The sequence below is a fragment of the Chiloscyllium punctatum genome, chromosome 32 (assembly GCF_047496795.1).
Source record: "Chiloscyllium punctatum isolate Juve2018m chromosome 32, sChiPun1.3, whole genome shotgun sequence".
Lineage (NCBI taxonomy): Eukaryota > Metazoa > Chordata > Chondrichthyes > Orectolobiformes > Hemiscylliidae > Chiloscyllium > Chiloscyllium punctatum.
In genome coordinates this window covers 1,775,635-1,795,959 of record NC_092770.1, presented here as the reverse complement: position 1 = coordinate 1,795,959, position 20,325 = coordinate 1,775,635, and the positions used below count along the sequence as shown (strand labels likewise).

At 38.7% G+C, this 20,325-nt stretch overlaps 1 protein-coding gene across 4 annotated transcripts in view; it reads right to left on the bottom strand.

Annotated features, from left to right (window-relative positions):
- Window positions 1–4,374: 4,374 nt before the first annotated feature.
- The window catches only part of mdfic (MyoD family inhibitor domain containing), a 49,705-nt gene continuing 33,754 nt past the window's right edge, over window positions 4,375–20,325 (bottom strand). For all 4 annotated transcript variants that reach the window (XM_072551480.1, XM_072551479.1, XM_072551482.1 and 1 more), the window contains exons 4-5: window positions 16,820–17,095; window positions 4,375–5,677 (exon numbers count right to left, since the gene is read on the bottom strand). In XM_072551480.1, the coding sequence (XP_072407581.1) occupies window positions 5,427–5,677; window positions 16,820–17,095 (527 nt within the window). In that variant the 3' untranslated portion in view covers window positions 4,375–5,426. The remainder of the gene's footprint in view (window positions 5,678–16,819; window positions 17,096–20,325) is intronic.

Below are 20,325 nucleotides of genomic sequence, written 5' to 3'. Positions count from 1 at the left end.
GAGACATATAATCAGAGGGTTAGAAAGGGAGGACAGTAAGAGCCTTTTTCCTCAAATGGTAATGGCTAGCACAAGGGTACATAGCTTTAAACTGAGGGGTGATAGATACAGGACAGATGCCAGAAGTAGTTTCTTTACTCAGAGTTGTAGGGGCATGGAAAGCATTGCCTGCAATAGTAGTAGACTCGCCACTTAAGGGCATTTAAATGGTCAATGGATAGGCATATGGATGAGGATGGAATAGTGTAGGTTAGACAGGCTTCAGATTGGTTTCACAGGTCAGCACAACATCGAGGGCCAAAGGGCCTGTACTGCGCTGTATCATTCTATGTTCTAGTTGTCTCCCAGTAATCATCCTTATAAGGAATCTGTTGTTTAACTGGAGCAGGAACCTGAAAAAGTTCAAGGATATAGGCATCCTGGCATCTTAGAAGGTCCCTGACAGACTTCTAAGATGTATTATTCATCATCACAAATGACTTCAAAATCTTTCCTGTTGATGTGTCAGGTTGATTATATGTCATTTTGAACGCAAGGTGTATATAGCCTGTCACATCTTGCATGTAGGGAAAACCAACTACACTGGCAAGGTCTACTGCCCAGATCAAAACACTGACCCCATATTACAGAAATAAGATGAAGCAGTACAATCTGTCACAAATTCCATCAGGAATAACCTAGGTACATTTGTGGGCTGGACAATAATGTGGTCACGATTCCAATAAAACAGTGTGGGCAGTGTCAGAAAGAAAACAGGTTGTCCAAATGCCTTTGGACCCATTAGAGACTTTGAACAATAGGTTACAAATGAACTTACCCAGGTCTCCCACAAAATCAGATTGGTCAAATCATTCTAGACACAAAGTTGGTACTGATGCAAACTGTCACAACTTTATTAAGGAACAAGTAACAGTAAGACTTTAGTACGAACAATACTATTCCAAATCTGCTCAATCCCTTTGTCAGAATTCTCTTTCTCTCACTCCAAATGGTTTGTTAGTGTTTGCCAAGCCAGTCAGTTTTTCTTTGTCTCCAGAATGTCTAAGAGATCCATCTGCAGGAAAGCTCTGTTTTTAGATCCTTTGTGGTTTTCTGGAACTTTCATAGTTCTGTCAAATCAGGGAGACTTGTTTCATAATTCAAAGCATTGTCAATTATTTAGGTGGCTTGCTAATGTTTGTTTCTTTGTGTAGCAGGGCCTGGATACCCTTCTGTCAACCATTACAATGTATTGTTCACCCCAAACCCCCCCCCCCCACCACCACCCCTAAATCAAGCTCAGGGAGGTAGAGCCTGATAAACACCACTCTCCCAATCTCTGTAATAACCCATATTCTCCAGTGCACTACCATCTCCCACATTTTTGTTGAGTTTGTCCCTGTATAATTTTTGACCAGTCGACAATCGAGCCTGCTGCCTCCAATCCCCAAAAGTGATTTCCCTAGAAACCTCACCACGGCACCACAGTCGTAGCTCCTGATCAGCCTCCTTGACTTCCAGTGAGCAGGCCTTCAGTCCTGACTGTGGCCCATCCCCTGACTAACTTGGACCTATAGTCCTGACGGATAGCTGTACAGCTCCCTTATCACTATTGCCCCGACCGGTTTGCACTGGTGCTGTAGGACTGACAATGACCCCTTCTCCACACTGTTAAGAACCCTTGACCCTGAATACCTTGACCAGCTGACTGTCTATGTCCAAGCCCCTGGATTGTGATTAGACACTATAACTAACTGGCAAGGCTGAACCCCAGATTGATGACCATCCCCTTTACTCAAGTGAGGACTATCCCCTTATACTTTGAGACATGGCCATTTGGTTGAAGCACAGTGAGCTTGCCATTGAAGCTGCTGGCATCATGCACTGACACTGGCATGGTGCCATACAGCAACATGGCTAACCTCTTGATGGATCACTACTGACAACAATGACAAGCTGCCTGTCTAAACTTAAAAAGAAAATGCAAGAGCCGAGAGCCTGAAAGTTCAGAATGAGGCAAAGTGCACAAGCAATAGGCAAGGCTGAGGAATCAAAGATGATGCAAAGCAAATGAATGCAAGTAAGCAAAGAGCCCAGAGGTGTATCCTGCTTCAATGTGTGCATAAAACAACCTGGCAACACCATTATAATGAAAGATACTGGTGTGCTCCAAAGCACAGCATTGGGGTAGATAGCTGTATTCTAAATGAGTCAGGTGTGACATGACGTGTTGAGGCTCAAAAAAAAAGTGCCGACCTCCATCAACTGGGGGAGTAGGAGGGGGTGACGTCTCTATCCATGTGATGTATACTGTAGCAATATGGGTTGCTAGCTAAGATGGAGGCCTGGAGGAGTAAGCTGCAAGCTGGAGACATAGGATGCTTGCTTTTATTTTCACATTAAAGAATCCTTGCCTCCTACTTTCGTTCCACCATGTAGAAGAACAGAAAACCATGTATAAAATGAGGTAAGAATAGGAACAAAATGTTAATGCATGCAGATTGGCATCTTGCCAGTCACTACTGAGAACCTCATTTTGCGTTCAAACCTCAGGTGAAAAACATCTGACTTTTTTTTTCCTCAACAGTAAGAATCTGAGTTTTTGTCATTTTTTTGCCACTGACCATTGCCAATCTTGTTGAAGGTTTGGGAAAATTCTGGGCATTGTTTCAGAAAGCAAATAGTTTACCCAGAGCCCTTATAACTCTGTGACTCTCATTAAATTACTACGCATTACCTATGACAAGGTTCCATTTAGAGTCATGAGTCAGTTTGTAAGGGTTAGTCTATTCATCACTGGCCAGCCTGCCATGCAAATAGTAAGAGTAGTATTAAATAGGGAGACAAGCGTGTGTTATGATTTCTGGTCAAAAATCTGTACATATTTTTATATGCACTGACAAAATATTAAGCATTGATAGATTAATTGAAAGAATTTCCTATTAAAGGATGATTGACACTCAAAGGAGGGGTATATTATGGTTGGAGAGCGAAGGATTCAGGTTTCCATGACTGCAATCCCTCCCTAAATTTGCAAGAAGCCATTATTATGGGAAAAGCAGTGCCCTGATGCTCTAAATTTCTTTGGAAATCATCGAGGAGGAAGATGATACATTGTAAGAATGCATCAGTGACTTGCCAGACTACAAGCACAGAAATCTGCACTGTTTTACTGATGCCACTAGATGCCGTTTGCAACAATTCAAACATATGAAAGTTTATAGACACAGTGATCTGAATTTCCTTGGGCAGTGTAGTACATACACTACCATTGGGCTACAATTCTCACTCCAACAGATGGCACAAATAGAAACGTCTCTTTCTTGGCAGATAGTTCAATACATTCTGCTTCTCCACTTGCAGAATGTTCAGTTTTGGAATGCCTTTTTCACTGTCACATCCTTTACAGCTCTTGCTGCTACTGTTTAATTGTGATGCCAGCTTAAAAAGGTACAACTAGCAGCATTCTCATGTTCAGCCATTATGAATAAGCAAGTATCAAGAACTTTTCTTTTATAAATTCATGCTCACAAATACCTAAAATATGGGCCAATCAACCAAAAAGATGCCCAAAAGCATCCCTGAAGCCTAAAGTAAATAACCAGAGTCTAGCCTTATTGAAGGTGATGATCTATTAATTGCTCATGAAAAGGTAGTCACCAACTCTCCTTCCCATGTTTTGCTGTGCAAGTTAAAGGAAATAACTTTTCAGGTGTGCACAGAGTCAATTTTATAAAGTACAATATAAAGATTACCATACTTAAGTTATATATTCTTTCAGAAAGCCACCAAGGAGGTTTGTACTTTTGGTTTGCCAAACTATCAAATTTCACTTGTTGGAATCAGCTTTTTAAACATAAAGTACTTAATAATACTGGCCACAACATTCCTAATATAATAAAAGGCTACTCTCTGCAAGACCGTTTTTTGCCTCAGGAATTTATTTAAAATCATATTCACTCATGTTTATAAAAACGCACATCTCACAGACTTGTGTGAGGGGTTAGGTTGATATTTTATAGCCAACATTTAATCTCAAACCATTATATACCAATCCATTACTCTTACAGCTGGACATACACAATTCATTTTGAAAAACGAAAAAAAGTTTGCCTAGCAAAGCTGCCTTGACTACATATAGACTTACAGCTGTACCTATTGTCTAACAAATGAAGTAATATTCAAGGGCTTCATTATTTGCACTGTCAGACTCTTTAGCTGTTATGTCGTTGTCATTTTCATTGTTCAGTGTGACCCATATTTACACATCCTTAAAAAGTTAGTAACTTTAAGAGGAAGAGAAATAATGCTTCAATTCAGAACATATTCAATAAAGTTCAATTTGTCGATCCAGATTACACATTCACACAGGATTGAACAAAATATAGCCACATCTTTAAAGTCTAATTACTTTATTTGGATGTTGGTTGTTTTAGTACATGGCTTAGGATAATGTTCTAGTCTTTAAAAAAAAATACAGAAAGGCATAAAAATATATGTATCTGGCTTCCTTTGGTTTATCTCAAAATAAAGCTACATACAAATCAAAAGGAAAAAACAACTTTTTAAAAATGTAAGCAAATGTTTCCATCCAGCAATACTATATTGCTTTATCAGCTTAATTTGGTCCATTATTACTCAACACAAGAAAATTTCCAGAAAAAAAACTCTTAAATTAAAGGAAACAAGAGTATGGAAAATCCCTCCCACTTTCCCCATGCAGGTACGCTTAATCTGGTTTTCAATTTAAACTTACTTCAGGAAATTAAGCAGAGATGAATATTTGTAAAAAAAAATCATTGTTTTTAAAGAGTGCATCAAAAAGCATTTACTCAATTAAATCCTTAATTTGTTTTTAAACCAGACACTTAAAGAATGTTCTTAACAGTAGTTTACAGTAAAATGCATATTTAATAATTTAATATGGTATTTAATGGTATTCACAACCAAACAGATTCCTTTAATGTGAACCAAAAGCATCAAGAAAAATTAAGGCAGAAAGTTGTGAACCTGGATTGTAAATCTAACTATATAATAAAGATTTTTTTTTAAAAAAGTACGTATCACAAACGACATACAACATGAATGCATTTCAAAAGTTTGAGGAGAAACAGCTTTGGTTTTGAAACTGTATATTAACTAACACGTATGCATGCAATGTTCAATGGCAACACCTTTGCCTAACAACAAAGCAACATTTGCAAACTTGAACTGCACATTTTTTAAAAACAAAAACACCAAATCTATGGTCCATATTTATATAGAGAGATGATATAAGATTCCACACAAGTTATTTTTAGGTCTATGTAGAAGTGAGAGTGCAACCATTTTGTCTTCACAATGTTGAACACGACCAGAGTATTTTGACATCTCCTGTCTTGGCAACAGTATGAACATTGTCTCCAGTTTATTCAGCTTGCTTTTAGAAATCATGCTGCTCCAAATGATCAAGAAGGAAAGCAAATCCCACAACATTCCATACAGATTTCCAAGCAGTCCGAAGACTCGCAGCAGGCATCCATAATGCCACAATCCATGTCACATGGGCAGTTACAATCATCCCCAAGATCATCTGCTCCACAACAGCAGCAACAGTTTTCAGATGTACAGATACCACAGGAAGCTTGTCCCAGGATAATGTTGCAGAAGGTGACGAACTCACAGAATAGACAGGTGAGAATGCAATGTACACAGCCATCTTCAATGGAGGAAAACAGAATGCAAATTACTAGTTACACCACAAATTGTAATTGGGGGAAGGAAAGGGAATCAAAGCATGGCATCACACAATAGCAAGATAATAGACAACACTAAGTTAAAACACATTGAAGATGTTTCCTGATCAACAGTAATGTACAATGATCATTTTGTTACTGTAAAAATGAATTATTTGAGAAATCTACAGGGGACATTCAAATTGGCCAAGAGAAAGCAGCAGATCTGAGCACTGGGAGCAGTTCAGGTTTAAAAAAATGAGGCAGGATCTCATAAAAGCCTACGAAATTCTAACAGGATTAGACCGGGTGGATGCAGAAAGGATGGCACAAATAACCAGAGAACACAGAATCTGGGCTCACAGTCTAAGGATACGGGGTACACTGTGTAGGATCAAGCTGAGGAGAAATTTCTTCACCCAGAAAGTGGGGAGCCTGTGAAATTCTCTGCCACCAGAAGCAGTCGAGGTCAAAACACAATGTTTTCAAGAGTTAGATATAGTTTTTAGAGCTAAAGGGATCAAAGAAAAAAAAGGAGAGAAAGTGGGAAAAGTGTACTGAGTTTTGATGTCAAATTCCAATGATGGAGAGGCTTAAAGTGCCAAATGACTTGCTACTACTCCTATTTTCTATATTTCTACATTTAATATCAATATCGATTAGCAGAAATATTGAAGTATTTCAATATTCCTGTTTACTCAATTCACACTGCAGTGATCCCGATAGAAAGAAAGAGAAAAAAAAAAATTCTACTTTGTGTTCCATTCCCAAAAACACCAAAAGCAAATATTATGATAGCGTACATCTGGCTATGGCAAGGGATACTAAATGAAGCATTCAATTTCCTTTCATATGTCCAAGGAAATATTTCATGCTATTTTGAAGTGATTAAACTGGGTGTTCCTTTCTTGACCATGTTAAGATCTAAAAAGACCAGGATTGTAAAGTACTTTTGAACTGTGCTCGAAGTAACCCGAGGCACCAGTATACAGGCTGGATAAAAGACACATTGAAGTTTTAGTGGCTTTTTCATTCTTCACAGAATGTTACACACAAGTATAAACCATTTTGCTTAATTTATATCAATGTTGGAGTTCATGAAAAATCAGTTCTTTACTTAAACGTTAATGTGTTGATGAGTATGCATTGAAAAAGATGAAATCACATGCGAGCGACTAGCTGGAATCATAAATTACACATTAACGAAACAAATATGAGGCAAGTAGTTCAATTTGAAGATAATATCTAAAACGTTTATCCAATACATCCCTGCCTCACAGCACCAGGGACCCAGGTTCAATTCCAGCCTCGGGCGACTGTCTGTGTGGAGTTTGCACATTCTCCCCGTGTCTGTGTGGATTTCCTCTGGGTGCTCCAGTTTCCTCCCACAGTCTAAAGATGTGCAGGTTAGGTGGATTAATTATGCTAAATTGCCTTTGTGTTCAGGGATGTATAGGTTAGGTGCATTAGTCAGGGTTAAATATAGGGTAGGGGGAAATGAGTCTGGGTAGGTTACTCTTCGGAGGGTCAATGTCGCCTTCTTGGACCGAAGGCCTGTTTCCACACTGTAGGGATTCTATCTAATATAACTGAAGTCTTCCAAACAGAGTTTCAATGATTTATATGAATAATAAAAACTGTTTGGTGATTGCATTTTGTGCTATGCAATGGAATTCTTTCCACTTGAGTTTTCAATATCACCAACGTGAAACATTCCCTTTTCAGATGCAGAAACAAAACTTCCCCTGCTCTGTCACGAAAACATGCTTCCATTCCAACTTACGAGCAAAATCTATTTGAGCAGTCAGATTGGATTTACAATTTCTATACCACCCACTAGGGAATTGCCAATCAATCAATGCCAGTTTTGGTTTGTAGATTCCGGTAGGCCAGGTTCGAAGTTTGGAATAACCAGCTGACTTCACAGAGGGTTAAACAGCAAATCTTCAGCTGATGTATATGGGCTTGATTGGAACTTATGTTCCACAGATCATTCCACTTCCATCCAAGTTTCTGATAATTTCTTTTTATTAATATACTAACTTACTGTTTCTTACATTCAACCAGATTTTTTACTTTGTACAAGAAACTTGAATTAAAAATAGATCACACTTACATAAATAAAACTAAATCAAGGATTCTAAAGAATTGCACTGGTTATGTCCTTATCGGTACATGTAAAATTAGATAAAAATCAGGGATGCTCATTTAACCACTTAAACAATGTTTCTGATGTTACATCAGTCCATCTGGAGAACTCAAGAAAATGTTTGCCAATGCATATATTTGAATTGCATGCAAGTAGACTTTATAATTGAAGATTGTTACCCAATTTAGTCTTTGAACTCTAATTTTTTTGCTGACTAAAGAGAACTAATTCAAGGTTTTCCCTTAGTAGCTAATTTAAGGTTTGAACATGACATTAACATATCGTTAAGGTCATTTTTACAACATAAACCTTAGGCCAGTACTGTCTTAACCAGCTATGCTGTCAGAGTTCAGAGCACTCAAAGCAAATCTCCAGACATTTGGTTGTCTCACACCAAGAATCAAAGACAGTGTAAAGTTGAAGTCACAGATGTGGTTGGGGTCCTCAGCAGGGGCTTCCTCAAGTTTCATACAGAAACAGGCACTGCAATCACAGCAAGAATCAAAGATAGTAGGGTGGCAAGAGCAAAACTAAAGGTGATCTCAGAATAGTGACAAAAACAAAGATCCTGTACTAAAGAAGCCCAGCAATCTGGTGCAGAAAGGAAGGCCTGAATAAACAAAATAAGTCCAGTAAAATAAATAAATACAAGATCATGAAAATTATCACATTTTTTAAATCTTCTTCCCACGTATACTCTTTTAAACATTTTTGACTTGGAGTCTAATTATTGTATACATGAAATCTAATATACAAATAAAGAAAGGAAATATTCAAATGTTTAAACCAATTTATGATCTAATACAAGAACAAAAGAACAAAGGTAAGAATATGCAAGGTGACTTGTTCCTTCAAAGTAGATAAACACATGTATGTAATAGTTAGATATTGTAAGCTTTAATTTCGTATAGCGTTTATAGTGGACAGTCCAATTGCACTCTCTATAGTTTCCGGGATTCCTAATAGAGGCACTCAAATTCAAATCCACGCCTCAGTTAACAGTAATCATTCACCTATCCTAATAGATCATGTTTTGCCTCTTAAAACTTGTGCTTGCAGGTGCAGCTCAAAAAGTGGTTCCCACAAGAACAAATCCAGTTAATACCAAAGGAATGCAGCTTCTTGTTAGCCAGCAGCAGAGAAATGCTACTGCCAAAACATAACAACCTTCATAACAAAAAAAGCTCATTGGAACACAAGAAATGAAACTGGTTTCAGTTATTTTAATGCTCATTAAAGTATAGGTTGACCAAAATGAAGAAATGAATATTTTTCCATGAAATTTCAATTCCGAATCTTGGAAATCTCACATATTAAGTGTGTGGTAAAGTTTCTTCATTCCGTTAGAATAGTATATCCTATCCTACACTCTAAGAAGATGACCCAAATTCACCAGGACAGATGTGTGTAAATACCTGCAATGCAATCAAGTGGATTGAGACTGCAAAAACTAATTCAGAGTCCCTGTGTCAGTCTAAAGGACATCAAAGTTAATGGATTGTGTTACATACATCAAGCTTAACTTGTAAATTTTACACTACACAAACACTCATTGAAGTCTATAACATAAGGATATCAAACTATACACTTCGCAACAACCAAAATATATAATTGAAAATTCTGTTGAGGTGTACTCTTTAAATTTAATACTAAGTGGGCTTAGTGCATACTTATTTTCACCAAGACAGAGTAATTCACTGACAGATTTATCACAATAAAAGTTCAGATGCCTTTAACTAAGTTTGAGATCCAGAAAGACCATTTTATAATAAAATTCAAAATGCAATTAAGAATACAGTATCGTCATTGAGTCATAGAGATGTACAGCACTGAAACAGACCCTTCAGTCCAACTCATCATGCCGACCAGATACCCCAACCCAATCTAGTCCCACCTGCCAGCACTCACCCCTTATCCCTCCAAGCCCTTCCTTTTCATATACCCATCCAAATGCCTTTTGAATGTTGCAATTGTACCAGCCTCCACCACTTCCTCTGGCAGCTCATTCCATACATGTACCACCCTCTGCCTGAACAAGTTACCCCTTAGGTCCCTTTTATATCTTTCCCCTCTCATCCTAAACCTATGCCCTCTACTTCTGGACTTCCCCACCCCAGGGAAAAGACTTTGTCTATTTATCCTATCCATGCCCCTCATGACTTTATAAACCTCTATAAGGTCACCTCTCAGCATCCGACACTCCAGAGTAAACAGCCCCAGTCTATTCAACCTCGCCCTATAGCTCAAATCCTCCAACCCCGGCAACATCCTTATAAATCTTTGCTGAACTTTTTCAAGTTTCACAACATCCTTCTGATGAGAAGACGATCAGAATTGCATGCAATATTCCAAAAGTAGCCTAACCAATGTCCTGTACAAGCCACAACATGACCTCCTAAATGCCTTCTTCACTATCCTATCTACCTGTGACTCCACTTTCCAGGAGCTGTGCACCTGCACTCCAAAGTCTCTTTGTTCAGCAACACTCCTGGAGGAGGAAAATATAAATTGGAGAGACATTCCATGGCAGGTTATTCTACTTGTTGTCATGAAGTGAGGTTTGCACTTTAAAACCATATTCTTGTTAGTAAGCACATCAATAGGCAACGATCGGGGGACTTTAGGCTTACTCGTTGGCTGGGAAACCCACTAACATCAAGTGGAATGTTGACTCCACACTACTCTCTGGATTGATTTGAATGGATAATTATAATGGGGGGGGGGGGGGTGCAGGGAAGAAGAGAACTGGTTACATGGCTTGAGGAACACAATTCTACATCATGTTCAGGACACAGCCTCCACGAACCATAGCAACCAGTACAGGGATTGAACCTGCACTATTGGTATCATTCTGCATCATCCTGTAACCATCGAGCCAAAGATGTCTAAATGCATTCTAATACACCTGCAAAGTTACTGCAGATAATTCATTTACATAACTGAAGGTATTTTTTTGTCACATAATATGGGGAAAAATAACTATACTAAACAAAAATGCCCTCCAGGCTATATCCTATTTTGCTTATTCAACAGCTTTCAACAACTTTGTTGCATATGCGACAGTTTTATATATTTTGTTGTTTATTGTACAGGTACTACATTTGAAATGGATTGTGGCATACATTTTCTCTATCCCAATTTGAATTAATTAAGAATACTGCCATACCAAAATGCACTTGAAAAAAAAAGAGATATTCTTCTTCAGGGATATTCTATTTTTGATCACTTCCCTTACTTCATACATTCCCCAAGTCATATGTAGACATGTAACCTATTCTTGAAAGACACAAATGCATATTTAGGTTCCAGGAGGAAAAAAAAAATGAATGAGCTGCACACATATTCTGTCTACAGATCCAGTGAAATATCTGTATTGTTTATGGAATAGTTTCATGTGTAAATTTGTTTTCTGTCCCCAAAAAATGTACAAAAGTGAAACATTACAAAATTAGATCAATGAGATAATGAGTTGAAGTCTATGAAGCCTACAGGCAGGAATGCTGTGTTCTTTGGGAAAAAAAAAAATCACCCATTAACATTCTGCTTCAAATAGAGCCCTCAACTCACTTCCTTCATGTCTTGTACATCCTGTTTTGATTTCCTGAAAAATTAGTTGCTCACTAAAGTCTATTAATTATCATTAATATAACTGACTGTTAAGCCCCGAAGGCAGAAGCAGTAATTGACTCATCAATTTATCTCCACTTTCAGGTATTATGCAAGTTCAAGACATCGATTAAAAGACTATAAATGCACTTTCTAGCTTCACTAAACGCAAAGTGATTTGAAAAGACAAAAAGTACATCAAAGACTAGAGAGAACTGGCATTCCTTTGGTTAAATACAAATACAAGAAATATGTATGACAGAGTTGCTCCATTATAAAATGCAAATAAGGCACTAGTAAAATAAACTACTGGCGAAGATTTAACTGGAAGAGGGAAATTCGCAAGTATGAATAAATCACATTTTTATTCAATACAGATCAGAAACTCAGCAGACTAGTCTCTGTTTAAATGCAAATTAGAAAAAGGATCTAACTAAGCATTTGATGAAGCCACTATATTTTAAACCCAATAAAGGAATCCAGTTCAGAAATTTTCATATTTATGCAATAGATGTGCCAGTCCCCTGCAGAAGTGAAAATTAAATTGAATAAACACCTAGTTACATTGCAAGAAATGCAAACCATCACCAAATTTATGGCAGTTTTGAGTGTAATTTGTTGAGCAGCATTTAGAAAAGAAACAGGTGACATCTTCTTCTCTAGAAGCTGCGGTGTCTCTCCAGTGTCAGAATTCAATTTCAGTCTAAAAGTGTCCAGCCTCGTTGATACATGAATTCGTTGGTCAGCTACATCATTGCTTGCCCAACAGTTATGTTCAAAATGTTCAGACTTATAGTCATACTTTAAATTTCTTGAATGTAGGTTTTTGAAAAAAAAAGTGCTTGAGGAGTGCAGTTGATCCAAGAGAGTTTTTTAAAATGGGATGTAGGTAGTATTAACATGGCCTACATTTATCCATAAATTTAGACTGCAGAAAGTCGAACACCTGCCCATTTACTTCCTCCCTCCTTAGTACCCAAGGTCCCAAACACACCTTCTAAGTGAAACAGCATTTCACTCAATCTAGTCCACTATATCCACTGCTCACAATGTGATCTGCTTAACAGTGGGGAAACAATGCGTATACTGGTGATTGCTAGCAGAACAACTACATTTAGATTAGATTAGATCCCCTACAGTGTGGAAACAGGCCCTTCAGCCCAACCAGTCCACACCGACCCTCCCAAGAGTAATTCAGCCAGACCCATTCCCCTCTGATTCATGCACCTAACACGATGGGCAATTTAGCATGGCCAATTCACCTGACCTGCATATCTTTGGACTTTGTCTGCAAAAGAGACCCTGAGCTTTCAGTTGTCTGCAACATCAACATGTCTTGTCCCCTGGCCAACCTCTCTGTCTCAGGCTTGCTGCAATACTCCAATGAAGTGAAGCTCAGGCTGGAAGAGTAGCACCTCATTTTCTCCTTGGAAACTCTACAGCTTTCTTGTCTCAATGTTGAGTTGAACAACCTTAGGGCTCAAGGCACCATCTACCATGTTCTAATGCCAAGCCCCACACACCAGGCCTTGTTATAGACCATAAGACATAGGAGCAGAAATTAGGTTATTCAGCCCATCCAGTCTGTTCCACCATTCAAACAGGGCTGACAAGTTCTCAATCCCCTTCTCCTGCTTTCTCCCTGTAACCTTTGATCCCCTTGACACTCAAAAATCTTTCAGTATTAAATATACTCAATGACCTGGCCTCCACAGCCTTCTGTGGCAATGAATTCCATAGATTCACTATCATCTGGCTGAAGAGGTTTCTCCTCATCTCCATGCTAAAAAGATCTCTTTACTCTAAGGCTGTGCCCTCGGGTCCTATTCTCTCCTATCAATGGAAGCATCTTCCCAACATCTACTCTGTGCAGACCATTCAATATTCTGGATGTTTCAATTAGATGCCCCCTCATCCTTCTAAACTCCATCGAGTATAAACCCAGAATCCTCAAACTGACACTGAATGGAAGCAGTATGACTCTTACTTTGCTTTGGTCCAGAATCAGGCCTGAAACATTGGATTTGCATTATTCTTAAGTCAAAAACCTCAATTTGCAAAGGTTACACTGAAACTAAAAGTAGCTTTAGACACTGAATCTATTTTTTAAGATACAATTTTGGCGTTGATTATATGTGCCACAGACCAGTGAGAGCCTCATTTAAGAAACACATTAGGTTACTTATCAATTATCAACATCCTTTTAGAATTCCTGCAATTTCTTTTCCTTCCTAGGATTTTAACGTCCAGTGGAACTAACAATCATGCCAAAGGTTAATGCATCTTTTTTAAAGTCCCAGGAGATGACATTTTCAAAAGATGGTGAAAGTAATAGTAATTTAAATTAAGTTGTAGATCTATCAACTACCAGCAATCTTCAACGCCATTTTGGGATTTTAGATCATTTCATTCACCCCCGCATCCCCCAGTTTCAAAGCAGGGATACACAGATTCAAAACTTTGTATTTCTCTTATTCACAAGTTTAAGTGAAGCCAATGGTTTCTTTTTACTAACCATCACTCTCCGATTCCTTAGCTATCTGCACAATAAAGTAACAATGATTTTATATGTGACCTCATCTCATTGAAGTACTTTGGCCAACCAACCAAAACAAAAACTGTACAAGTGCACAAGGGCTGATACAAAAGCCAAAATACCAAGTTCAGGTCATCCATGTTAGTTTGGCCATCCTTCTAGCACACCTCACCCCCCCATTATCCACCATGATTAATGATTGTATTGGTCAGTGTGACACACACACAGATCATAAACCCCATGTTGTGCAACCAATGCTACTGAAAACAAAAGAATACTTAAGACAAAGTTGTGACAGCTATTCCAGTACGTTAACAAACAACTGAATTGGTTGGATAAGTTCAAAAAAAAGTTAAACATCAGTCTTTTAGTTACTTGATCAGAATTCAAGCATCCTAGGAATGTTAACTTTTACTGCCTAAATTTAAATGAAGTGTGTACAACTGCAGTTGTAAAGGACTCGGTGTCATCTACACCTGCAAATCGTATCTCATGGTTGAATTATTCATCTCAAATTGGGTGAAAGTAAAAAGTGAGACTGAAAAGATTTGTTGAAAAGATTCCTCTTTTTTCAGAGATCCAGTATGAAAATTGGTTATAGACTTTTGCAGGCTGATTGCATGCAACCAAACTGGAAGGTCTGACAATTGTCCAAAATTGCTTCTCAGTCTGTATCAAGATTTGCCGAACAGTGCTGGTTACCGCTTAAGAGGCACCAATGCCTAAGAATTCCAACCAGCGTATTTCCCAGCTTCTGCTCCACAACTGACACAAGTTTTACAAGCCTGTCTGAGGCAAACTATATTCCCCTCACTTATTTACATGAACAACCTATTACTCATTTTAGGCAGTCATCTAGGAAATCTGCAAAACAGCATTTATCAGTATGGCGTAATAGAAGGAGTTGCACTCTCAAAAAAAATGCTTGTTTTGTCCTCAAATTTTGCTACAAAGTCATCAAAAGCAGGTGGTTTTCAACTTCAAATTTCACTTCATGCTGAGTTAGCTATCTCAGCAAGATTATGGGTGATGCAATACAGTCAATCATCAATATGATAGGGAATGGAAAATCAGCCATAACTGCTGAATGAATATAGCATCCAATTACCCTGCATCAAGTGCAAAGGAATGGTTGCCAAGTGAGGAAGAGGTGGAATTGGCTCATGTACAATTTTTGTGATGTGATCATATGGGTGTCATAGAGTCACAGAGATGTACAGCATGGAAACAGACCCTTCGGTCCAACCTGTCCATGTCGACCAGATATCCCAACCCAATCTAGTCCCACTTGTCAGCTCCCGGCCCATATCCCTCCAAACCCTTCCTATTCATATACCCATCTAAATGCCTTTTAAATGTTACACTTGTACCAGCCTCCACCATTTCCTCTGACAGCTCATTCCATACACGTACCACCCTCTGCGTGAAAAAGTTGCTCCTTAGGTCTCTTTTATATCTTTCCCCTCTCACCCTAAACCTCTGCCCTCTAGTTCTGGACTCCTCAACCCGAAGGAAAAGACTTTGCCTATTTATCCTATCCATGCCCCTCAATTTTGAAAACCTCTAAGGTCACCCCTTTGCCTCCGACGCTCCAAGGAAAACAGCCCCAGCCTGTTCAGCCTTTCCCTATAGCTCAGATCCTCCAACCCTGGCAACATCCATATAAATCTTTTCTGAACCCTTTCAGGTTTCACAACATCTTTTGGATAGGAAGGAGACCAGAATTGCACACAATATTCTAACAGTGGCCTAACCAATGTCCTATACAGCCGCAACATGACCTCCCAACTCCTGTACTCAATACTCTGACCAATAAAGGAAAGCATACCAAATGCCTTTTTCACTATCCTATCTACCGGTGAATGCACATTCGAGGACCTATGGACCTGCACTCCAAGGTCTCTATGTTCAGGACCTTACCATTAAGTGTATAAGTCCTGCTAAGATTTGCTTTCCCAAAATGCAGCACCTCGCATTTATCTGAGTTCAACTCCATCTGCCACATCTCAGCCCATTGGCCCATCTGGTCCAGATCCTGTTGTAATCTGAGGTAACCCTCTTCGCTGTCAACTACACCTCCAATTTTGGTGTCATCCGCAAACTTACTAACTGTACTTCTTATGCTCGCATCCAAATCATTTATGTAAATGACAAAAAGTAGAGGAGCCAGCACCGATCCTTGTGGCACTCCATTGGTCACAGGCCTCCAGGATGTACTATTTAACTTATTTATTAAAAGTGAGGCACCTTACATCTGGATATGACACTTCCTTAAGAAAGGAGAACTTGTTTTTTTTTACAAGGATAGAAAGACAAAGGAATTCAGATCCTTGAATATGCACGTCTTGCATAATCTAAAGGGGTCATAAAAAAAAACCTGATTATATTTTGAGGGTGACAAATCGGCAAAATCTATGTGAAATACAAGATAAACCATTATGAATGATCACGTAAGCAAACAGTTTGGAAGATGTCAGATCCTTAAATTAGAAAATACATCCGGTTGGTAAATCAGGATGTCCAGATAAAAAAAAATGAATCACAGGCAGAAAAGGGAAATAACTCATTCCTTTCTGTTTAAAAAACACTGTCCTCAAAAGTTTACAGAATGAATTATTTCTGGGGAATCAAAATAGTGGTGCAATTTTAAAAATTCTAATCAGGTGAATGATAAAAGCATATCTAAAAAGAAAACAAAGGCTGCTCAGGGAAAAATTCAGCACAGATAAGTGGTGCCAAGTTTCACAGAAATATTTAATGGAATTGTTCTATGGAATTATTTAAAATGAATACTGTAAGGTTATAAAAAACACTTCTGCAGAATGATAAACTTACCTTCTGGTGTGGAAGTTGGTTTCTGAGAGTTTGTAGAGCTTAATTTGCTTTTCCTGCTACCACTACTACTCACAGAAAGGCTTGATTGGAGTTTTCTGTGCATTTTTTGAGAGACTGGAGCAGTGAGCTTTCTGTGGTCTGAAATCCCACGTGTGACCCCATTGTGAATTCCGTTTACATTAGTCAGACTCATGTGGCCATTTTGTAATTTGCCAGTTTCCCCCTCAGTCTGTTCCAGTGCTGAAGTAGTTGGCCAAGGCAGTGATTGAGGTTGAGCTGAAAGAATATATGAAAGGAAGACAAAAGAAAACTCAGTTTTATTCTCCAAACAATAACTGACTTGTGCAATAAAATCAATATCAAAGATAAACTCCTGCAGAAATCCTTGAACACAAACTGTCAACTCAACACTAGAGATAACTGCTGTGGAATAATTTTGCTTTCTAAAAATGCTAGAAAGCAGCATTAGTTTCAATACAAGTTAGTGTACAGTTGGTACATAGTGAAAACAACTGAATTGACTCAAAAATATTGAAAACAGCAAGAACAGTTATTCTGTAAGTGCCAGAGTTTGCCTTTTTTTAGGAAGCAGAAAGCCACACAACAGTGACGACATCTCAAAAATACTTTCAGCTGTAAAAAGCTTACAAGATTGTTAATTCTATTGAATAAGCACAAGTCTTTTATCAATCTAAGTTTGGTGAAATTTCAAAGCATAGAATCAATTCCTGCGGAAACAAACATTTCAACAATATACCATCTATAACTTGCATTTGCATAGCATCTGTAATGCAATGAATTTCCCAAGATTCTCCATGGCAATGCTTTGAAAAAGCTTTGATACTGTTCCACAATAGGATACAAGAGGACATTTGACCAAAAGTCTAGTCAAAGATGAAGGTTTTAAACTGCAATTCAGAAGAGAAGAGGAGGGGTAGAGGGCTCAAGAAGTTAAGGTAGGGAACTCTAGGCTTTGCACCTAAAGCAGATAAAAACAACAGGCATCATTAGTGGAGTAACTAATACAAGAGATACAGCAAAGGCCAGAACTAAAAGGAAAAGTTAGAGGGCTGAGGGATTGGAGGATGTTGTGGTGGTGGCTGGGGAGGGGTGGTGGGGTGGGGCGGGGGATGCAGTGGAGGGAGCAAGGCCACAGTGAGACCCTCCCTTATTCCTCTCTGAATCTGACCACCTCAGCATGCTTCGGAACCACATCCCTTGCCCCACTCTGGACCCCACTGCCTCTCCTCCCATTAGGACTCTCTGTACTCCTTCCCCTACCCCACAGCAGAGCCCATTGCCACTCAAATCGCCCAATCCAACATCCACCATTCTCTGTCAGACCCAAATTTCTTTTACCTATCCTGACCTACACTAAGCACTGCATGATGTACTTAGACCACTTTCCATCTTGTATCACACAATGTGCCTTCCAACTCACTTTGCATCCTGCCACCCACCCAACCTAATAGCCCTTAACCCCTCACTTACCATTGCAGAGCAGCTGTCAAAGTGTCTCAATGTGATTCTGAACCTTTAAATGTCAGAATACAACAGTTGGTTGCTGTGGAAAGCAAGTGTCGTTTGTTCTCCTCTGATAGTTCTTCACTATGTGAGAAGTGTCAAAAAATGAAGTACAGAACTGCCTTTCTGAAGGAGGCGTGATCAGAACTTCCTGCCAGAACTGCAGAACTCCTGCCTTCATTTAAAAAAAAAAGGGGCAGAGTAGCAATCTATAAGAAATTAGCATTTCTTGGAAACTTCAACCGATGGCATCCTCAGAATTTACTAAGCTCCATAAAAAACACACATGAATCTGGGCTGGCAATTAGATTATTGTGCAATCTGCACAAGCTCAACAATATTATTTATATGCTTAAAACACAACCCAAATACACTAACTAGGTCATGTGAGAACTATAAAAAAGGTTCTATGAAATCAAGGTGATCACCAACCTCATACAGAAGCCTTTCCTGATGAAGGGTTTATGCCCAAAATGTCAATGCACCTGCTCTTCGGATGCTGCCTGACCTGCTGTGCTTTTCCAGCACCACACCCTTGACTCATATAGAAGTCAGTCAAGAAACATTTTCAACAAATGTTGAAAGGAAGGAAATGTTTAGAAATAGGTAGACAGCATTCTGTTAACCTTATCACAATCAAAACGAACAGCAAATCCATGATTATCTTCTCTGAACCAACTTAACAGCATACATGAGACAACAGTGAAGCAATAAAAAGGAACATTCAGCCAGCATGGACCAAATCTAACATGGAACGATTAGACCACTCACCTTCACAAATGTGTCCAACCCAGTTAAAACTGACCAGAGTTTGCATTTATCAGATTAAAACCCTCACACCCTTCTTGGTAGGTTTTACATCACAGCTAGTACACAGTTCAAAAATATTCAATGGGGAAGTAGTTTAATAATGAACAGAATCCCACATGTTTTATGTAATTCCAGGGAGCCAACCTCCCATCAAATCCACACCACAATACATATCATGTCTGAAATTCTGAATCTGTGGATAACCAATTATCAACTGATTAAACAGATAGTTACCAACAACTTTGACTGTTGATCCAAAGTCAAAGTCAGATATTCCAAGATGAGAAACCTGTAAAGAATTAACACAAAGACAAATATCTCATACATATCTAGGATAGACTAAAATGTGCGAGGGCAGTATTAGATGCCAGTATTGTAAACCTTACTGAGCAGACTTTTCTACTAGTGAGGAGCAGAAAATTCAGAAATACAGAGGAACCTCAATTATCCGAACGAGATGGCAAGCAGTATTTCGTTTGGATAACTGATTATTCAGATAATTGATTCAATGCCTCTCCTATGGGATTCTGAAGTCTTCTGAAGTTTCCTTTTTCCTTGCTCAGCCTGCTTTGCTCCCTCTCTTTGACTCAGGGTTTGTTTCTGAACAGACTCACACCTATTTGTAAGGGACCTGCAGCATTGCTGAAGCCTCTCTCCAACGCTGCTTCACTTCAATGGGATTGACAGCGTGAGCACTTGTTATGTCCTCTCCCCTGTCTGTATCCCAATCATGAGTCAGACTGGTTTTATTTCCAAAGTGGAATTTACAGACTTACATTTGCAAATACATTCTATTTTGCTCAAACAAAAACACAATCTGCAGGCAGTCAATAAATCATGTAATATTTTATAAATTCCACTTTGGAAATAGAACCAGTCTGACTCAACATTGGGATACAGACAGACTCTAACTTCACACCTTTAATGCATTGTCTAAGCTGAGATGTCACTGTTTTTTCTAAAACCCTAAGTTATCTCGAGAATGTGACTTAAAAGTAGTTTTGGGATTTAAGTGTTAATGAACCGAAACCTGAAATCCATTCAAAAGATGAAAGACTTAACAGCAACCTAGCTTTATTCAATATATCATTTTAGTTGCATGACACTAATCTTTTGCTACAAATTCTGTGTCTTATGGTCCTGCTCCACAGCTATTTGATGAAGAAGCAGTG